Source organism: Pezoporus wallicus, unplaced genomic scaffold (genome assembly GCF_028554395.1).
Source record: "Pezoporus wallicus isolate ANWC-B61680 ecotype Strahan unplaced genomic scaffold, APGP_CSIRO_Pwel_v1 contig_2871, whole genome shotgun sequence".
Lineage (NCBI taxonomy): Eukaryota > Metazoa > Chordata > Aves > Psittaciformes > Psittacidae > Pezoporus > Pezoporus wallicus.
In genome coordinates this window covers 1,376,948-1,396,046 of record NW_026640775.1, presented here as the reverse complement: position 1 = coordinate 1,396,046, position 19,099 = coordinate 1,376,948, and the positions used below count along the sequence as shown (strand labels likewise).

Sequence of the window (19,099 nt, the reverse complement as noted above, 5' to 3'; positions counted from 1 at the left end):
TTCATTAAGCATAAGAAAGTATACACACATTCTAAAATGCTCTGTACTGGCAAGAGCATTTCATACAATAGATATCTCACTGCCAAGAAGACACCTGAGGAACATACCATGTACCCTTCCACAGTTTCTCTCCCTGCATATAGGCAAAGAATGCAAGATGCTCTTAACAAAAGGAATATGCAATATTCTCACAATAGTCTGAAACTGACTGAAGCTACACTTCAGGTCTTAAAACTATGGAGAATTATTGATTTTCCTATTTCCTCACTGTGACCTCTCATCTTTGAAACTACAGGGAAACAATTCAGTCAGGTGTTATGGATATGAAGGGGTTCTGACTCTTAAATTCCCTATCAGCATCCTGACATTTTCCTCACCTTACCTATATAATCCAGGTGTACACATTAAAGGGGTGCCTGGATTTTCTAGAAAACGGAAAGGCTAAGCTGTTTGAAAGCATCCGGTAAATGCCAGTGGTTTGTGCTGGCTGGTTCCCTTTACTAGCTCTGAAGAATAGGAATGATTGAAATTAGATTTTCTGAGCATTCCTGCACCGATGAAAAATGCAGTCGGAGAGGCTATATGTTGTTACTATTACAATTACTATTATTATTATTATGATAATAAGAGGGAGGAAAGGAACACGGATAGATCCCACCAGGGGAAGTCTGAATGATTGCTGCTTTATGCAAAAGTATCATGCTCATTTTTGCAAATACACCCTCCTCCACACACAATCACTGACACAGTCTAATGCCTACAAACCATCCAGCACTAAAAACATCAAACTGCAGAGCAACTAGAATCCTTTCTTATTCCAGAGTGCAGAATATTGAACATACCATCTCTACACATTTACTAGCTATCATTATCTAGTGCTTGCCATCATCAAATACCAGGCTAATTTAGGCTTTCAATTTTCAAAGCAATTTGTATCTGTTCCTTCACAGTGCACCTAGCTTCCCCTAATCATTATAATGGCTCAGCCTAAAGGCTGGTGGGATTTTACTCTGATGTGTTAATAGCTGTTGCACTTGCAAATATTGATCTGCACAGAGAGGATATACCCCTCACTTTGGATCAAACTATACTTTCCTACAGCATAACAGGCACAGGCTTCTATCCTCTTCTAACTCCCCTAGGGCCTACTGTACTGCACATAATTATTGCCATTATTATGTACTTATTAGGACAAAAGAGCATCATCAGGACCAGAAGGCAAATCTGTAAGTGCTGGGAAACCAGCATGTCTGTGATGGGCCAGGTTTGGCACAGGCATGGCTGGGAACTGTAGTCCGCAGACTTCGTGTGACTGTGAGCAGCCTCTGACAGAGCCATGTGAGTGTCTGCCTGCATCTAAATAAAAAGAAAACTCCTGCATCAGTGGAGACGATGGCATTTAAGGCAAGAATTAAATAAGGTTTGTTGAACAGTGACTTCCTGAGCAGTCAGAGTTAAGAAAGACTAGCCTGGTGGAAAAGAACAAAAAGACTTGTCTTTTCTGACTAAGCCATTTCCTGAGCTTTTTCACCTTTTTTGAATCATTTGCAGTAATGAATGAGCACTTCGTAAGATGCTTGGGGTACTTTACCTTTCTCTTGCCTGCTGCCTTTGAACAGCTGATTGGAATAGGCATGAGGGTGACATGATGCCTTCACATGCAGTAGCCTCAAGTGTGCTGTTCAGACCTGCTTATCTACCTCAGCCCTGGCTCATCCTGACTCTCCACTGTGCGCTGCATCCACTATGAATGCGGTGAGGCACTGGAACAGGCTGCCCAAGAAACGTGTAAATGCCCCATCCCTGGCAGTGCTCAAGGCCAGGCTGGATGGGGCTCGGAGCAACCTGGTCTGGTGTGAGGCTTCCCTGCCCGTGGCAGAGGGTTGGAACTGGGTGATCTTAAGGCACCTAGCCCGACTCACGTCCCAAGGAACGGCGCACCCTGCCCGGATGGACCATCGATGCGCTCGGCAATCCCTTACCCCGTCTTCTCCCCCGCCCCGCGGGTGCTACGTTGAAGGCTCTCGGCGCTCGGTTGCCTCCCCCTGTCCGCGGCGCCGAGTGGGTGTCCCTTGTCTTCCTGTCCAACATGGCGGTCGCGGGTGGTGGCGGCGCGGCGGGAAACGGTAGTGCCAAGTGAGGCGGTTGTGCCGCCTCCCCGCCCTGCGGCTGCGGCTCGGCACCGGCGGGCGCTGCCGCCGCTGACGGCCCTACCGAAGGGACACGCTCGGGCCTGCTGGAGGGGTGGAGCCGCAGGTTGGAGTGAGGCCAGAGCCGGCTCAGGTGAGACGACGTGCGGGCAAGCGGTAGTGGGGTGGCCGAGCCAGCTTTAAACGGAGGCGGCGGGAGGAGCGCAGGCCGTGGCTGGGCCGGACCCTGAGGGTGTTGACGCGCATGCGCGGGGCTGTGCTGTGGGGTGTTTCGGGGTGCGGGATAGGTGAGGCCCCTGGTGTGCGGGGGTTCGGTGTTAGCGTTTGTCCTCTTGGCTGCGCTCGGAATTCCCGGCGGGACCTGCTTGCCCACGCGGCTCCTCCAGGTCCCCTGAGCGCTGGCGGGAAGCGGGGCAAGGGTACCCGGCTCGAACCGCCGCCCCTCCGTTCCCACCCACCGCTGCCGGTCGCCAGTGGGGTGTGCAGACGCCTTCGGGGACCCGAGTCCTTGTGGCTTCGGGATGGCTGAGGAATAGCAATGCTTGGCGTTAATCCCGGTAGCTTGAGCGTTAAGTAGGGGGATATGTGGAGAGTGAGTGTCTACGCTGAACCTGTGTGATTTCTGCTGAAACCGAAGAACTTGAAGCAGGGGAACCTAATTAGGATTTATAGGTGGTATTACTTAAGAATAATTTTTGTCTTTGCAGGGTTAGAGGCTTAGGTTATAAGCTCCTTTGGGTGTTATCTACCAACCTTTATACCTACCAAGCAGATAAGATTTAGAAAGAGAGTAAAATGTAGTAGCTAAAAACCGATCTTAGTTTCTCCGTATCATCCATTCACGAACGACTGACTTCATCTTTGTTTTGCTGAGCGGTGTCTAGACGAAGTCCTTATCCTGTTGAACGCAATGCTTTAGTATCAGGTGTATTCCCACTGAAGTCACATCTCAACATAGAATCAACGAGGTTGGAAAAGACCTTTAAGATCATCAAGTCCAACCTTTATCCCAGTACTGCCAATACCACCACTAACCTATGTCACTGAGGGCCTCGTCTACATGCTTTGTGAGCACTTGCAGGGACAGTGACTGAAGCACTGCCCTGGGCAGCTTATTGCATTCCATGAGCACCCTCTGGGGAAGAAATTGCCCCTAATATCCAGTCTAAACCTCCCCTGGTGCAGCTTGAGGCCATTACCTCTTATTGTATTGCTTGTTACTTAGGAGAAGTAACCACCCTCACCTCACTACAACTTTTAAGGTAATTGTAAAGAGCAGTAAGGTTCACCCTGAGCCTTCTCCAGACCAAACCCCCCAGGTCCCTCAGAGGATCTTCCATTCCAACGCTTACCATATGTTTATCAAATCAGATTCATTAATAGAAAGGAAATAAATAGTACTTTTTCTGTTCAAAGTGTCCGATGTTATTTCTTATCCTAAGTTTAACAAAGCCATATTTCATGGTAAGAAGAATGTTGACAAGATCTGGTTCAAGATTGTGAGCCTGCAAGCGGCAGAATGCTCTTTTTTATTCCAAAGTGCAGTGCTCTGTTGTGTATACATATTGCAGTGCTCTCATGTATATACATAAATTCTGCCTACAAATTGCTGTGCTAGCTACCAATAATACATAGTCAGAATACTGTCTTAAAACATTTCCTGGCAGATGGTTTCCCAAAACCTGAAGAAGTTACATGTATTCCTATGAATTTAAACAGAAGTACCTCCCATGTAACTGCAAGCTTGATTTAGTTGGAACTTTGTTGTTTCACTTGAGTAACCACTATAGGATTAGTATGTTGTACATTCTCAGCCTCAGCCAGTTATTTATAAAATTGGGATGCATACACGGATGTATAAGCACAGGGATGTAGAAGAGTTTCCTGCTATCAAGGTATTCAAATGTAACTGGCAAGACTGAACAAGCCACAAGGTCCTTGAGGCTGAATGCTTACACATGGAAGTTTTCAAGGCCAAGTTGGACAGGGCTTGGAGCAACCTGATCTAGTGGAAGGTGTCCCTGCCCATGGCAGAGGGCTGGAACTGGATGAACCTTATGTCCCTTCCAACCCAAACCATTCTATGATTTTGTGTGTGCACATGCACACAAATATACAAAATTACTTAGGTGCAATTAAAGTTTAATCACTTCTGAGCAGGTTGATCTTTTCATGTTAAGCTAGTTACTGGCTGTAGAGCTGTCACTTTACTCTGAGAGAGCCAGAGTGCAGCTCTGCCATAAGGACACTGTCCTGCTATATACTAGCAACTATGGAACAGAATTACATAGTTCTAGCAGGCCTGAAACCTGAGACTGCGATGCTGGGAAGGCCTAAGTGAAAGGAGTGAATTCTTCTATTCCCTCTCCCAAGCTGGCACTCAGAATGGCTGCAGTGGTAATGTTGGGAAACATAGCAGAAAGATGCACACCTTCACTACAGGATGTGCAATTCTTCACTTAGATTTGAAATAATTCTTTTGTAGTACGATGATTTCTAAACTGTTTCCTTCTTTCCCTTCACTTCATCTGAGATTCAGGGGTTTGAAATCTCTCTTTAAACATCCCATTCTTAGCTACAGTGGCTCCTGACAAAAAAATCGGTTGGTAAGTTTGGGTTTAATTTTGTGTGTCATGAAAATCAAACTCAGCTGTCTTCTTACCCTCTTCCTGGTTTTGTAAATAAACTACTTCAGTGATTTGGAGAATTTCCAAGGAAGAGGTAGTATTTTATATCTTTGAAATAGTAGAATAACCTCTTATTTAATTTTAGAAAAATATTCTGTCAAGCCTGAAGAGTGAGCATCAACCAACCATAAGGTAGAATCCTTTCTTTTCCCAGTGTCTTCTGGAGAATCTTCACTTGGTTCAGAGGAAGTTTCCCATTTTACATCATGATTCTTTATGGGAGGGTTATTTTCATTCTCTGTTTCTCAGACCTCTTCCTGTACATGGGAACGGGGGAAGGAGCCCAGACGTGGCAACACATTCTCAGGCTCCTGCAGGACCACCATGGCTTATGATGACTCCAAGAGGAAAGAAGGTATGACTGCTTTATAATCTCAGAGGGAGTTGATAAAAAAGGCCATCCTTGCCAGGCCATGCAGTTAGACTGGGAAAAGAACATAGTATCCTGTGGAGCCCTTAAATTTAATCTGGCCAAGTTGCTGGAGGATCCCAAGGCCTTGACTTCCAAGTGTAAAGTACTGGCATAAGAATTTGAAAGAAATAGGTGGTATTTCCTGATGCAAACACCTTGATGTTTACAGGGAATTCTGCCACTGCAGCCATTCTTCTCCCTGCCATGGCAATGGAATGAGAGACCAGGGATAACGATATGTTTAGTCATGATAACATTTCTAGGTCCAGTTCTCTTTAGGAGGAAATATACAAGGGTTAGAAGTGAAATACAGAGTGACTGCTGTTACAGTGTTAAAGCACTGAGCCCCATCCCTATGGTCAGAGGGTACAGATTGTAATCTTTTAGGCCTCTGTGCTTATTGGGTTTTGTGCAATGTCCACTGTTCTCCTATTTTGTGCATAGTCCATATGTCTGTCATTTCTTAATGGGGTATTTAATTTCTTTCTTTTTTTTTTTGTTCTTTCCCATTTCGTGTAAGTCTCAGAGTTCCTAGAGAGTGACCGAAGTGTTGATGATGGGTTGGCAACTGGCAGGATACACCGAGAGAAGAAGCGCTCTTACAAGGATCTGCGGCAAGAGGAAGATGAGATAGCAGCTCAGGTCAGGAAGCCCTCATAGAACAGGTTGAAGGTCTAAGGATATATATAAAGCTAGTGATGGAATGAGACAGATGAGTGTCTTGTTCTTTTTCACATAGAAATGCATGTCAAAGACAGCAAGAGCAGCTAATCATGTCCTGTATTATTCAGTAACTTTCCTGGGGAAAAGGAGGGGGTCAAGCCAAATTACAACTGATTCTGATTTTTCAGGCCTCAGAAAATAGGATAGTAGGATGCTGTCCTAGCCTTGATGTACAACTGTGCAAGTCATAAGACAGCATGAATAAGTTTTTACACACTAAAAAAAACCCCATGATTTTAGACTTCATCATTATATAAATGGCAAAGGATGATTATAATGTTAATTGATGCTCTGTTGTCTTCCTAATTCTGCAGACAGGCTGAAATGGTAGGTCTTGAGAGGTATGAACTTGCCCTATTGACCTTATAGGGGCCTTAACTCTGAAATCACATAGCGACAGCTTAAGTTTCTTCAAAACCTTCCTCTTTGAGTTAAAATTTCTGCTGTTATGCAAAGGTGACTACCTGGTAATTTTTTTATTATTTTTCTTTCTATCTGGAAAAGAAGTTCTAGATGGAATTCTGCAGAAGGGCTTCATTTTCAGACCATAAATTGGTCAAGAGGGAAATAATAATTGGGTGACCTGGCATATTAAGGACAGTTATTTGGCCCATCATTTTAATTTTCACTTCCTCCTTTCACTTACTCTTATCTTTTTCAGCACATTAAACATGAACTGCTCACCTTCGTTTTTAGGGTTTGACAGCCTGTGTGTGCTTAGTTATTTATTAGCTTTATTAAGAGGTCGATATCTGTATTTTATCAACTTACCAGCTTAACTCGAAGTGCTGGCTTCTGTTGTCCGTTTCTTAACACTTTCAAATGTGCTTTTTCAAGTTTTCTGGTGTATTGCTCCTTGCACCTGCTGAGAGCTCCATACAGAGATCTGTCTTTCCGTTTCCTTATAGCCCTGTTGTGCTGCAATGCCTACAGAAAGCTTGGTGCTGGTTAGGTGGCTGATGTGCTGAAATGGATCCTGACTAATACAGTTTTTTGTATTACCATGGTTTTTGTCTAACCTTAAACCTATACTGAGGGCTCTTAGAAGGTGCTTGTTTTAGCACCTAGAATAATGATCCTGGCTCATACCTAGGGTTCCTTGATGTTACCATAGTACAAATAACTCTTGATACCTCCTACAAATTATTATCTGTGTCAGTAGTCCATGTGAATCTTACATTATTTCCCTCTTGTTTGTCAGCAACTTTATTATTCTTATCCTAGGACAACGAGCGTTCTCCAGGGACAGAACCTCACAAAAAGAAGAAAAAGCACTCCTCTGATGAGTTCTGCTACAGAGGTGAGATAGTAATCAAGCAGGAGAACAGGCTAACAGATCATGACTTTGAGGAAAGGATGATGTTAAACCAATGTCATCAAACTTTGTGGTTAGCACTTTATGGGGGGAGGGTACATCAACCTGTCTTAGGAGAAGTAATCAGAAACTTGATGCTGATCAGTGTCAGACAGCAGAAGATTGGGCAATGATATTTTCAGAGTCTAGCTTAACATGTTTCCACTGTTTGGAGTAGAGATCTTCCACCCCCGTTTCATTGAAAATTTACAGTTTTCTAACCTATTCCTTCCCTTTTGACATTTGCTTTTTTTTTTCCTATTGCAATACAATATTTAATTTTACTTGCAGATAGTATTACTTTTGCTGAATATATAAAATAGAGCCAGTTATAAGCTGTAGAGATCTCCGTTTTAAGACAGGGTGTAAATCTGTCAGCTACAATTATGTCTTGCTTATTCCTGCTTCAGTTCTTCACGCTAGTGTAATGCTGTCTATCAGGGAATCATCTTTATGTACATTTCTGTTCACCTTTTTCAGGTGTTACGCCTCTGGATCTACCATCAAAGAAGAAGAAAAAAGCAGTTTCTAGCCCGTCCTCAGCCGATACAACCACGGATTTACTCAAGGCTGTCACCTCACCTTTGGCCACAAGCTCAAAGTCTTCAAAGAAGACCTCTGAAAAATCATCTTATTCTTCCTCTGGCCATTCTGAAAGCAAAAAGGAGCACCCCAAGAAGAAGCTGAGTGGGAGCAGTGGGGAGCACTCAGTGGATGATGGTAGCTTCCACAAATCTAAAAAAATGAAACCTCTTTATGTGAACACAGAGACACTTACTCTTCGTGAGCCTGATGGCTTGAAGATGAAGCTCATCCTTTCACCAAAAGAGAAAAGTAGTGCAGCAGATGACGATTCTTTTTCTTACTCCTCAGCACCGGCAGCTTCAAAGAAATCTTCAAAGAAATCAGCTCGAGATGAGCAAGGCTCATTCCTGCGAGGTCATGAAATGCAGAGCTTTCTGAAGTCATCCCGGAAGAAGCACAAGCCACCTCCAGACTCCCATCCACCTTCTGAGAGTTTTGGTGCTGACACCTCTGTTTATTCAGAGGGCCATGGGAGTGAGTATGAGATTTCAGGTATGGAGGCTCCACCAGAGTCTGGCTCCTCTTCTGGTGGGGAGTTGGAGGCTGGGGAGCTCGTGATAGATGACTCCTACCGGGAAATCAAGAAGAAGAAGAAGTCAAAAAAAAGTAAGAAAAAAAAAGACAAGGAGAAACATAGAGAGAAGAAGCACTCTAAGTCTAAAAAGAGTTCTGGGCACAGTTCTGAAGTAACAGTGTCACCACCGCCTCCTCCCAGTACCCACTATGTTCTTCCTCCACCTCCTCCTGCTGTTTTCCACTCAGATGGTCAAAGTGAGAAGAGAAGGAAAAAAGAAGACAAGGAGAAAGACAAAGCTGAGAAATGGGAAAAGGAAAAGGAGAGAGAAAAGGAAAGAGAAAGAGAAAAAGAAAAGGAAAGAGAAAGAGAAAAGGAAAGAGAAAGAGAAAAAGAAAGAGAAAAGGAAAGAGAAAGAGAAAAAGAAAGAGAAAGAGAAAGAGAAAAAGAAAAGGAAAGAGAAAAAGAAAGAGAAAGAGAAAAGGAAAGAGAAAGAGACAGAGAAAAGGAAAGAGAAAGAGACAGAGAAAAAGTAAGGAAAAATAGAAATTGGGTGGTGGGTAATAATGAATTAGGTACTCCATTACAAACGCATGTTAAATTGAAATAGAAGGATGACTAATACCAGGATCTATGGTTTCACTGAAGCATGTTGGGAAAAATGTATCAGCCACTGGGATTTCTCTTTGTAGTGAAAGGAATATACAATATTCTGGTTTTGTGGCACAGGCAGTCTGTAGGTGATAGAGGTTCTTTAAAGAAGTTATACTTAATTTGCTTGGTACAGGTTATGCATAAAGCACAACTGCACCGTTTTCTAAGGTAACTGGTTCTACCTGTTGCCAGGCAGTACTTTTGACTAGTGATCTAGTCCATCATTACAGTTCCTATTAAAAGGAACTGAGCTCTAGCCTGGCAGGTGAAGACATTTACCCATTCACTCTTGTATTCAAATGAAATTCTAATTCTTACAGACTGCCACATTCCCAGTTTTGTTCTGTTCCCATAAATTCAGTTTTCCATGGTTAGTGTATCAAAATGTGACTAGGAGAAATGATAATTAGCATATGAATGAGATTACGGGTGATAAAACTGTAATTATGTAAATATATAAATGGGGAATAGCAGTTTATTCAGATAGACAAGAGTTGCTCTGTGTCCGGAAATGGGCCCAAGGTTGTTCAGCTATTATTCTATTCTATTTGGTAAGTTTTCTCTGATCATAGCTCAGCAACTGCTTATGCCTCTGCTGTCAATATACTTAAATTGTTTGTTTTCCTGCCAGTTTGAAGTGTTTTGTAAAGATGGACAAAACATAGAATCATAGAATAGTTAGGGTTGGGAAGGACCTTAAGATCATCTAGTTCCAACCCCCCTGCCATGGGCAGGGACACCTCACACTAAACCATGTCAACCAAGGCTTCGTCCAACCTGGTCTTGAACACTGCCAGGGATGGAGCATTCACAACCTCCCTGGGCAACCCATTCCAGTGCCTCACCACCCTAACAGGAAAGAATTTCTTCCTTATACCCAATCTAAACTTCCCCTGTTTAAGTTTTAACCCGTTACCCCTTGTCCTGTCACTGCAGTCCCTAATGAAGAGTCCCTCCCCATGATGACAACTGAATTGTTTTGGCAGACCTGTAATAGGTACTGTGAATAGAGGGACAGATATTTTTTTATTATTATTTTTAAGTTTTAGAACTGCGATGCATTAACAGAGATGTGTATTGATCCTGAATTTAGAATATCAGGTTGTTGAAAATTATGAATGAAATGCATTGATCAGAATTGTTGCCAGATAAGCCTTGTGTTAAGGCTGGTTCTGGCTGGTTCCTGTGCTTACATGAACACCATATTCAGCCAGAACATGTAAAACACTGTTTTTTTAGGTTCCTGATCTAAGCACCATGTCTTTCCTTAATTCTTCAATAAATGCCAAATTCTTAATTAATTTAAGTAGGTCTCATGATAATTAAAAATTTTTGTTTCTTTTTCTTCTTCTGACTAGCCAAAGAAGAAAAACATGTCTGCCTATCAAGTGTTCTGTAAGGAATATCGTACGAATATTGTGTCTGAGCACCCTGGAATAGGTAAAACAATAATCCATCCTTCTCTTGATCATACACCAGTTGGATTAATTAGCAGAATATGTCATCTCTGTTTCGTACCGTCCTCTTTAATTTTGCAGCATGCGAAGAATCTGCCAGTTTTCTTTGAATAAGAGGTGGCAAAGGGGACAGGAGTGGATTTCGTTACTTGATTTCATTGTGTTTTAACCAAGCTGTGAATCTGGATGAAGAAATTGCTAGTTCTTTCTTTCTTTACTTAGAGAGTTACTTTCATTTGTCACCTTTTTGTACATACAAGTGACTTCATATTCCTAGTATCAGCTTATTTTCATTTCAAACAGTACTGGGATTCCACACTGGCAGTCATTTTCTGGTCAGTGTGAAGAGTTCTAGATGTGGAATGGGTTGCTTCCTGAATGTGTATGCATGAGCCAGGAAATTTCCTATGTTCTATTCATGATACTATTATTTAATTTGTTTTAAACATTTGTTTTAAACAGTTTTCTTCTTTCCTTCTACCAGATTTTGGAGAGTTAAGTAAAAAACTGGCTGAAGTGTGGAAGCAGCTACCTGAGAAGGATAAATTGGTGAGTGTGTATGAGATGTTTTTGTAAACCAATTTGTGTAAACTAGGTGCTGAGGTCCGAACATGCTGGCAGCATTGCCACCATACCTAGAAAAATACTACCTATGTCCCCAAAGTATGGAAATACTGGCCTTGTGTTCATAAAGTCATCCATTTTCTTCTCATGGTATTACTTCACCAGTTAGCCACTTAACGTCATTCTGCCTCCAGGTCTTGGCATCAGGTAGCAGAATTGCCTAATGTTATGAATATGTCTTTTGTACCATGGTAACTGCAGATCTGGAAACAGAAAGCTCAGTATCTCCAACACAAGCAGAATAAAGCAGAGGCTACTACTGTGAAGAGAAAGGCATCATCTTCAGATGGTGCACCAAAAATAAAAGGTAATTTGTTGCACTTCATTTGCTCTGGTCTTTTTTCTTGGACAGGGAAGATAATGTTGCCTGTGAGATTTGAACTTTACTAAGTAAATAGGTTTGTAAGTAAAAGAATTAAAGAAGAAATAATGGAATTTGAATTTGTCTGTATCCAGCTTCTCCAACAGGAGTGATTTCTCCTCAGAAGAAATCCCCCACCAGCACTGTGATGGTGCCTTCCTCACCAGCCAAAGCCCCTGAGACAGAACCTATTGATGTAGCTGCACACTTACAGTTGCTGGGTGAATCTCTGAGCCTTATTGGACACAGACTGCAGGAAACAGAGGTGAGTCTGTAACCAGCAGTGTCACAGTGGTATCATGTAATCTGCACACAGGATTTGGGTGGGGATTACTGTTTTATTTTACTTACGAGTTTAACCAATGCTTCTGTGTTAGGAGGAGAAATTAGAGATGGCGTGTCCTGTTTCTCTGATGCATTGCTCTTTGATTTCCATGAAATAAAGCACCATGTTTCTTAGGCATCAAAGACAGGTCCCTTGCAGCTCTAGGTCTCTGAAGGCAATTTGGGATACTCGTCGGTGTTTTCTTACTGTATGTTCACCTTGGGTCTGGTAGTTCCTTGCTGTCTTTGCCAGTCTCTAGTCCAGTTTCTGTTACAGTCTCAAGCCTTCTCAGAAAACTATCAACCTTTACCAAGATGGTTTTTGCATGTCCTGTTATTTTCTGGCAGTATCATATTGCCAGTGCTTTGATAGGGGCTACTATTGTTTCAACTTACCTGGTAATGTAGAAGCTGTCATTTAACGTTTACCTACTGTTAGATGATAGTGATTCGGTGCATGCACGCACACAGATGGGCACTTCCAGAATTCAGTCCAGCAGGAGAGCACACATTTGGCTCAGATAATGTAATTTAACCTCATGGCTAGTACGATCCTCTCATGCCACTATGCTTGCTTGTTTTATCAGCAGTGAAATAAATGTTCTTGCATTTTGGTTTTGGTGTGAATGATTAAGGTTGTTCTTCAAAGAAACAACTGAAGGAAAATCTCCCACTTTACAGAAGGGCACACAAGCAAATTCCCTTTCCTGAAAGTATATCAATGACTAAAGCATTTGTTACAGACTTAGCATTTCTTTAGATTTAATAATAAACCACCCATTGTCTTTAGGACTTGTGTAGATAACAAAATAGATGGTACGCAATGTCAAAGAAATGACATTACAAAAAATTCTGGAATTAATTAAAGTGTTTTATGCAACTGACAGCTTTCTGACCCTTTGTTTCCTATTTTTTTCCTACACCAATTGCTCAAGAGTGAAGATACTGTATCTGCATGAGAAGTGATACAGTTGTGAAGGAACCATAATTTCCACTAGTCATCCCTATCTCTTCTCTCTCCTTACAGGGAATGGTGGCTGTTTCAGGAAGTTTGTCAGTACTTTTAGATTCAATCATCTGTGCTTTGGGCCCATTAACATGCCTGACCACACAACTACCTGAGCTGAATGGCTGCCCTAAGCATATTTTGGTGAGTTCCTTGTGGTTATTTCCATTCTAGCACTGGTAATTTCAGTAGTCCAGCTAGCTTTTTATGCATCAGTCTTATGATGTGATTATGGTTCCAGAGCAATAAGAAAATTATCTTGGTCGTACGCTTTTATAGAGGAATGTTTCTTTAAATTCCCTTGGAGGTTACTGTTGTATGATACTGTGCAACTTTTTTTCTCCCAGTGGCAACTGGCCTAGTATTTGTAGCATTGATTGCAATGTGTGTGGGTCATGTTTTAGTGACTGAACCAAGCCATCCAAATCAAAGCATCTGTACAAATATAACTATTTATGAAAGCTCTTATTTTTCATAAAAGTAAAACTCACCATCTGGTTGCTTTGTATGACACAATCTGTTTTTCCTTTAGTAACACAACAAATAACTTGTGATCTCAGGATTCCTAATGTGATTGAGTGACTCCTTTTACATGTGGCTGAAAATAAAACAGCCTGTTTTAAGGAACTGCAACTATAAGTTCTTTCCCACTTTAAACTACACATAATATTGAGCCCTGGTTTAGCAACAGCTTGTGGCATCTATGTAGCATGATGTGGACATAGATTAAGATGGCAGCAGCGTAAAAGGAATTAGGAGTCATACCTCCAACAGGAGACATCAATAAAGCAGTGAAGGAGAGGAGCAGAAATGAAAAATAAATACATAGTCTGCAAAAGTTAAGAGGTTAAAAACAAATCTTGCAGAGAACAACAAAAAATGGGATATAAATTGGCATGTTATAACAGAGCAGCCAAAACATTGATTCGTTTTGAGAATGACTGTTAGCAACAGCAAAAAAGTTGATAGTTTTAGGCTGTGAGCTCCCACAAACTGGCTGTCTGCACAAAAGGTGAGTCAGTGAGGTGTGCCCATCCTAAACCATGGAAAAACATCCTATGCTTTTTTTCCTTCTTGCTTGCCAAATGCATTCAGAGCAAAGACACCACATGACTAATGGTGCCTGTATTGGAAATTTGATCATCTTATTGTTACAAGGAGCAATGGCACTTTAGGTGGATTAAGGCACTCACTCTTCACTTCTGAAAACTGGCATTCAGGCTTGATACTAAATGAAGTATTCTGATTTTCGCCATGAGATACATACCAACAATGGTGTTTTAAACTGGGTAAAATTGCCAATGGTCCTGTCGCGTGTAGGATGTTATTTATCTTTTCGGTCAGTAGGTGGCATTGTTGAATTCCAAAGTCACAACTGGCTCTGCTCTAGGTCCATTGTCTTCAGCAATTAAAAGTTGGTATTTCTAAGGCCTTCTTCAGCCATCCAGCCCCAGGCTTGAGCTAACTGAAATACTGCATTTGAAGGACATACAGATAATATACTGTTGGGTCTTGTTTTCTGATGTGCATAAGGAGGACTATTCTCAGAATTCTGTTACGTTTTGCAAGAAAAACTGGAGGGCACTTCTTTTTCCTGTCTTATGCCCTATTAGTGGGTGTGTTTAAGGGTTTTCTTTTTTATGCAACAGACTTTCATAAGGGATTTGTGAGTGTAAAGTAATGTTGGGGGTTTTTATGTGCTAAACTTTGATCACTTTGCTTATATCCTTATCACTGATCTTTCCTGTGGTCGATGTGGTTTGTTTCAAATTCAGAGATAGAGTATAGGGTTTGTAAGGAGGAGGTCACTCAGGGAAAGCCTCAAGCATTTTCATTGTTTCCAAGTTCTTACAAATACTGAGGCTACCTTTATGTTTAGTTAACTTTCATTTGCAAAAAGTGAACATAAGCCTAGCAGTGGTAGTGATGACCAGACAAATAGGGTTGTCTCATCATATGATAACTTGTAAGGCAAGTGAACATGCTTAGTACCCTTGCCTGTGTCATTTTGTAAGGATTTTGAGTCATTACCTTACACTAAAAAATACTGACTTTCTTTTCCCAGTCAAACACACTAGACAACATTGCCTACATCATGCCTGGACTTTGATGGGAAAGGATCCTGGGATGTACTCAACCTCTACATTACTGACTTCGTACATATACACTACACCGGCACTCCTGAAGGGCTCCGTGTGTAGGGTTTTAAAGTTTTGTATCTGTATAGTATATACATAGGATTGTAACTATTTGATTTCTGTTTTATGAAAAGTTGTGAAGTTAAGCTGAGAAAATCCTTTTGTGTTGGTGGGTGAAATGTCCTCCAATCTCCAAGTATTTTATACGAAGAATTCAGAAAGCTTTTGAGATACTCGCCTTAAATTCAGACTGTTTAATGGGGAAGCAGCCAGAGAATGGACTTCTTGATATGAAGGAAAAGGTCACCATGAGAAAGGGCCATTAAAACAGGTGGCCCAGGTTGGTTGTTGACTCTCCATCTTTGATGACATTCAGAAACTGAATGAGCAGCCTGCTGTAGTTGGACTTTTTTGATGCAGGGGGATGGACTAGATGACCTCCTGATAGCCCTTCCAATTTAAAAGTATTCTGCTATTCTTTGGGCACGTAGAGATGGTAATGCATTTTGGACCAAGGAATACAACTGAACTCTTCACCAGCCCTATTTCTAAATGTTTTTCAGTTTAAAATCTGCCACTTGAGGGGAAAGCTGGATAGCTGATCAAAGATACAAAGGTCTTTGCCTCTTGATCACTCCTTCTAACACCCTCTTCAGTCAGTAGTAACTGAAAGTTGTCAGCATCAGCTGGCATTTGAAGTACAGTGGAAAATGACAAGAAGTTTAATCTCTTCTTGTGGACTTGCATCCAAATTGTCATTAGCACGGTATACCAACCAACTGCATTGGCCTGAGAGAATGAACCTCCTGCTGATTTTTCCAGGACATGGTCAGCCTGCTTTGATGGAGAAGAGTGTGGAAGCAGGTGTGAAAAACTTGGATTGCTTCTGCCCATCTTACACCTCTTTTGTGAACAGACAACTTTGGTTTCTGAGATTGCTCTTCCCTTTCACCAGCAGTATTGACAGAGCCATGGTGCTGCTGTGAGGCAGTGAGCAGTGACCAGTTTGAAGCAGTTATGGCTGAGTAAGGCATATGTGGGTTGAATGGAGCAACTCTCCTTCCTTCCAGCCACATAACTCGGTGTTTGGTTTTCTGCTTCTCTGGAAGAGGACCACAGGAGAGCAGTTGATTCTAATGTAGGCTTTTTTGTGTTTGTGTGTACATATATGTGGTGTTCACATCATATGTATTTAACTTTTCCCAATATCTGTAACAGATTTTAATTTATCCTGTATATTTCTCTCTATATATGTGTGTATATATATATATATATGCACATAATTTAAAAGTAGAAATCCCTCCCTCCACCAACAGTGTGGAAAGTACAAATCGTTTGCCTCACCCCACTTCCTGCAGAAATCAGCTGTATGTGTAAGCATTGGCATTGTAAGGGGAAACATCAGGAAGGTTTTAAAGCATTTACAGAAACAGGCTATCTTGTGAAGGTAGGTAGAACAACTGAAACTGTAGCCGTTCCAGCCTTATAGAAGTTTTTAAACGAGAAGAACACTTTTTTACTTTCAGCCTGAAGTTTAGCTTCTGTTTTTTAAGGCAGTTGAAAGTAAGCTGTTCGTCATTGTGGCTAAGCCCCAAATCATGTTTAAATTAAATCCTCAGGTGTGCAGGAGAGTTTTTCCTCCCATTCCTCTTTGCCACATATTCCCCAGCTGTACCTGTACAAGGTAGTCTGTCTCTTACAGAGCTTTTCTCAGTGCAGTGTTAGGTTTTCTCAGTCAGTAGAGGAGGCAGAAGGTTCTCAGACCACCGTATACTTTCTCAATTCAAGCTTCTCACCAGAGCATACATGTTTTAACACTGTGTGACTAATTGCAGTGAGCCTGGAATTGGGAAGGGCCCAGGAGGGAGGCAGTCCCAGTCCTACTGCGGATCCAGGCCTGTCCTAAAGCATCTGCTGTTGGGAACAACACAAAATCACTGGCTGTTTCCAGCCCTTCACAACAGAGCATTGTGGTGAAGGTGCAGACCTGTTCTCTAAGGAACAGAAGGGGATCAGCTTTAGCTGTGTCATCTGTACAAGAAACCTCTTTGACTAATGAAACACACACACACAACCCTGGTGTATTGTATTTTTATTAAAATTTGTACACTTTGTATAATCTGTATCTTGTGGTATTTGGTACTAGAGGGAAAACTTTGGCAAGACTTGTTTTTATATTTTTGTTATTTCTTTGCTGTTTGATCCAGATTACACTTATACAAAGACACTTCGGTTTTGTTTTTTTTTTTGTACTGTACTTACAATATAATTTTCTTTTGTAACATTTGGAGTATTGTCATTCATTTCTGGCATTCACTGTGTTTTTGGCAGCTGTTGTTACTAATATTTACTGTACTTCAGCACAACGCATCTCAATTAAACTCTTTAAACTCAGTTTGCAGGCAAGCTGTTCCATTTCCAGGAGCACTGGTCAGTGAGAACACCGCTCCAGGACTGCCGCTGTACGGGAGCCTTGCCGAAGGGAGACCCGGCACCAAACACTGCACATAACACCGCGGCTTTTCCCTCCCGTGCTGCCGTGCCTCAGCTCGGGTTTGCGGCGTTAAGGCGAGGACGCTACAGGATACCCGAAGCCAACGCGCGTGTGTGTGGTGGTGTGCGCCGGTACCAGCACACCCCCACCTCCGTTTCCCGGGGCCTGGCGTCGCTCGGCTACAGCTTCATTGCTCTCCCTGAGGTGACAGCGTGGTCGGTGGTGGCCATCACCGAGCTGGAGGCTGCCGGGAGCACTGCAGCTCACCCAAACGGTGTTCCTCACCTGAAGGATGAGCTCTGCAGGCACCCCGGCGTGGCCTGCCCACCCTGATGGAGGTCTGGGACAAGGGGTGGGTAATGCAGGCTCTGTGGAGCGCACCTCCCCTGTGCCACGGGCGTTCTCACAGGGCTCCCAGCTCCAGCAATGGGATCAGCGTCAGGAGTCCAGCCTGTGTCTCTCTTAGTCCCTGTACTCGGGTCAGCTAGGTGAACACAGGAGAAGGACGCAGCCTGAGAAAGTGGAGCAAAGACATGCTATAGTTAGAAAGCACAAGAGCGTCAACAGCTACACAGGTCTCAAAATAGAGATGCAGCACTTAAAATACTCAGAATCTTTCTTCCCATTGTCTAAGTGCATGTAAGTTGTGCTTGAAGGGTGTTTTGATGTTGCCCATTTAAACTCTCCAGGTCATGCAATAGCCATATATGAACGTATGCACTTGCTTAATCTTGCTTCTTGTCGCTTGTGCAGACCTCTGCTCCTCACTGTGAATGCCTTTGTCCCTGATTCAGTAGGTTCTGGTGTGCCTGCATGGGTGAACGGGCTTCTGCGCTGGGGTGGGAAGGCAGCAAGCAGCTGCTTTAGGTAATGCTTTTATAAGTGTTATTTTAGAGGCTCCCCAAGAGCTCTGTCCAAATGATGGGTCAGGGACACTGTGGTGTGCCACTCTCTAGTGCTGGGAGAAGTGGGTGAGACACACTATAGCAAGGTGGGGAAAGGATCCCCAGGGAAGGTTTTCTGTAACAAAAACCTCAGATGATCTTTAACATCTCCCCAGATGAATGTCACATGTTTCATCACGCTTTCCAGGCCAAGCTGTCTCTCCCTTTCCAGAATGAATGCTCTTTGATTGCCTCAGTGACTGCATCAGATATGGTTTTTTTGAGGTAGAGGCAATCTGAAGTTGTCACAGACCCCATCTTGTCCTCTGAATCTTCTGATCAATACAGATTGCAAGTGGGTTCCCTCTGGGCTTTGCTTCAGTTAAAGAAGGGATTTTTAAGCAATACCAACAACAAAAAAACAATAGAAAAGAAGAAGAAAAAAGCATTTCAAGAGTGTTGTCAGAGAGGATTGTCGAGTCGTTAGTATCAGAGGTATGACAGTAGAGAGATGTTGATGATTTGGGTTACTTTAGGTTATGGGAGTCCAAAGGAGTGGAGGAATTGCAGCGCATGAGAAAGGAACTCAGTATGGAGACTTGAAAGAGCTGGAGACTGAAAATATGAATGTTTTTCTCCCTTTGAACATCACCTATCAACATCCTGGGGACGTGGATAAATGCTATCTTCCCTGTTTAATTTGGGACGCGAAGATGACTTACCCAGACTTGT

General features: G+C 42.5%; 1 protein-coding gene across 2 annotated transcripts; it reads left to right on the top strand.

Moving 5' to 3' along the window:
- The first annotated feature begins 2,842 nt into the window (after positions 1-2,842).
- On the top strand, positions 2,843-16,303 carry HMGXB4 (HMG-box containing 4). Of its 2 annotated transcripts, XM_057420540.1 has the most exons (11): positions 2,843-2,947; positions 5,087-5,192; positions 5,776-5,891; positions 7,197-7,272; positions 7,807-8,957; positions 10,438-10,519; positions 11,021-11,085; positions 11,362-11,467; positions 11,617-11,786; positions 12,873-12,995; positions 14,917-16,303. In XM_057420540.1, exons 2-11 carry the CDS (start codon positions 5,162-5,164, stop codon positions 14,959-14,961), a joined length of 1,965 nt encoding a protein of 654 aa, XP_057276523.1. In that variant the 5' UTR covers positions 2,843-2,947; positions 5,087-5,161; the 3' UTR covers positions 14,962-16,303. The 2 variants fall into 2 exon arrangements, with proteins under 2 accessions (XP_057276523.1, XP_057276522.1); XM_057420539.1 differs by lacking the exon at positions 2,843-2,947 and having other exon boundaries at positions 4,801-5,192.
- The last annotated feature ends 2,796 nt before the right edge of the window (positions 16,304-19,099 follow it).

Bases quoted from the DNA above. Each gene is read 5' to 3' on its own strand.
- HMGXB4 (XM_057420539.1), top strand. From the start codon at position 5,054: ATGGGAGGGTTATTTTCATTCTCTGTTTCTCAGACCTCTTCCTGTACA. The intron at 7,273-7,806 runs GTGAGATAGTAA...CACCTTTTTCAG, and splicing joins TGATGAGTTCTGCTACAGAG to GTGTTACGCCTCTGGATCTA. The intron at 11,468-11,616 runs GTAATTTGTTGC...GTCTGTATCCAG, and splicing joins TGGTGCACCAAAAATAAAAG to CTTCTCCAACAGGAGTGATT.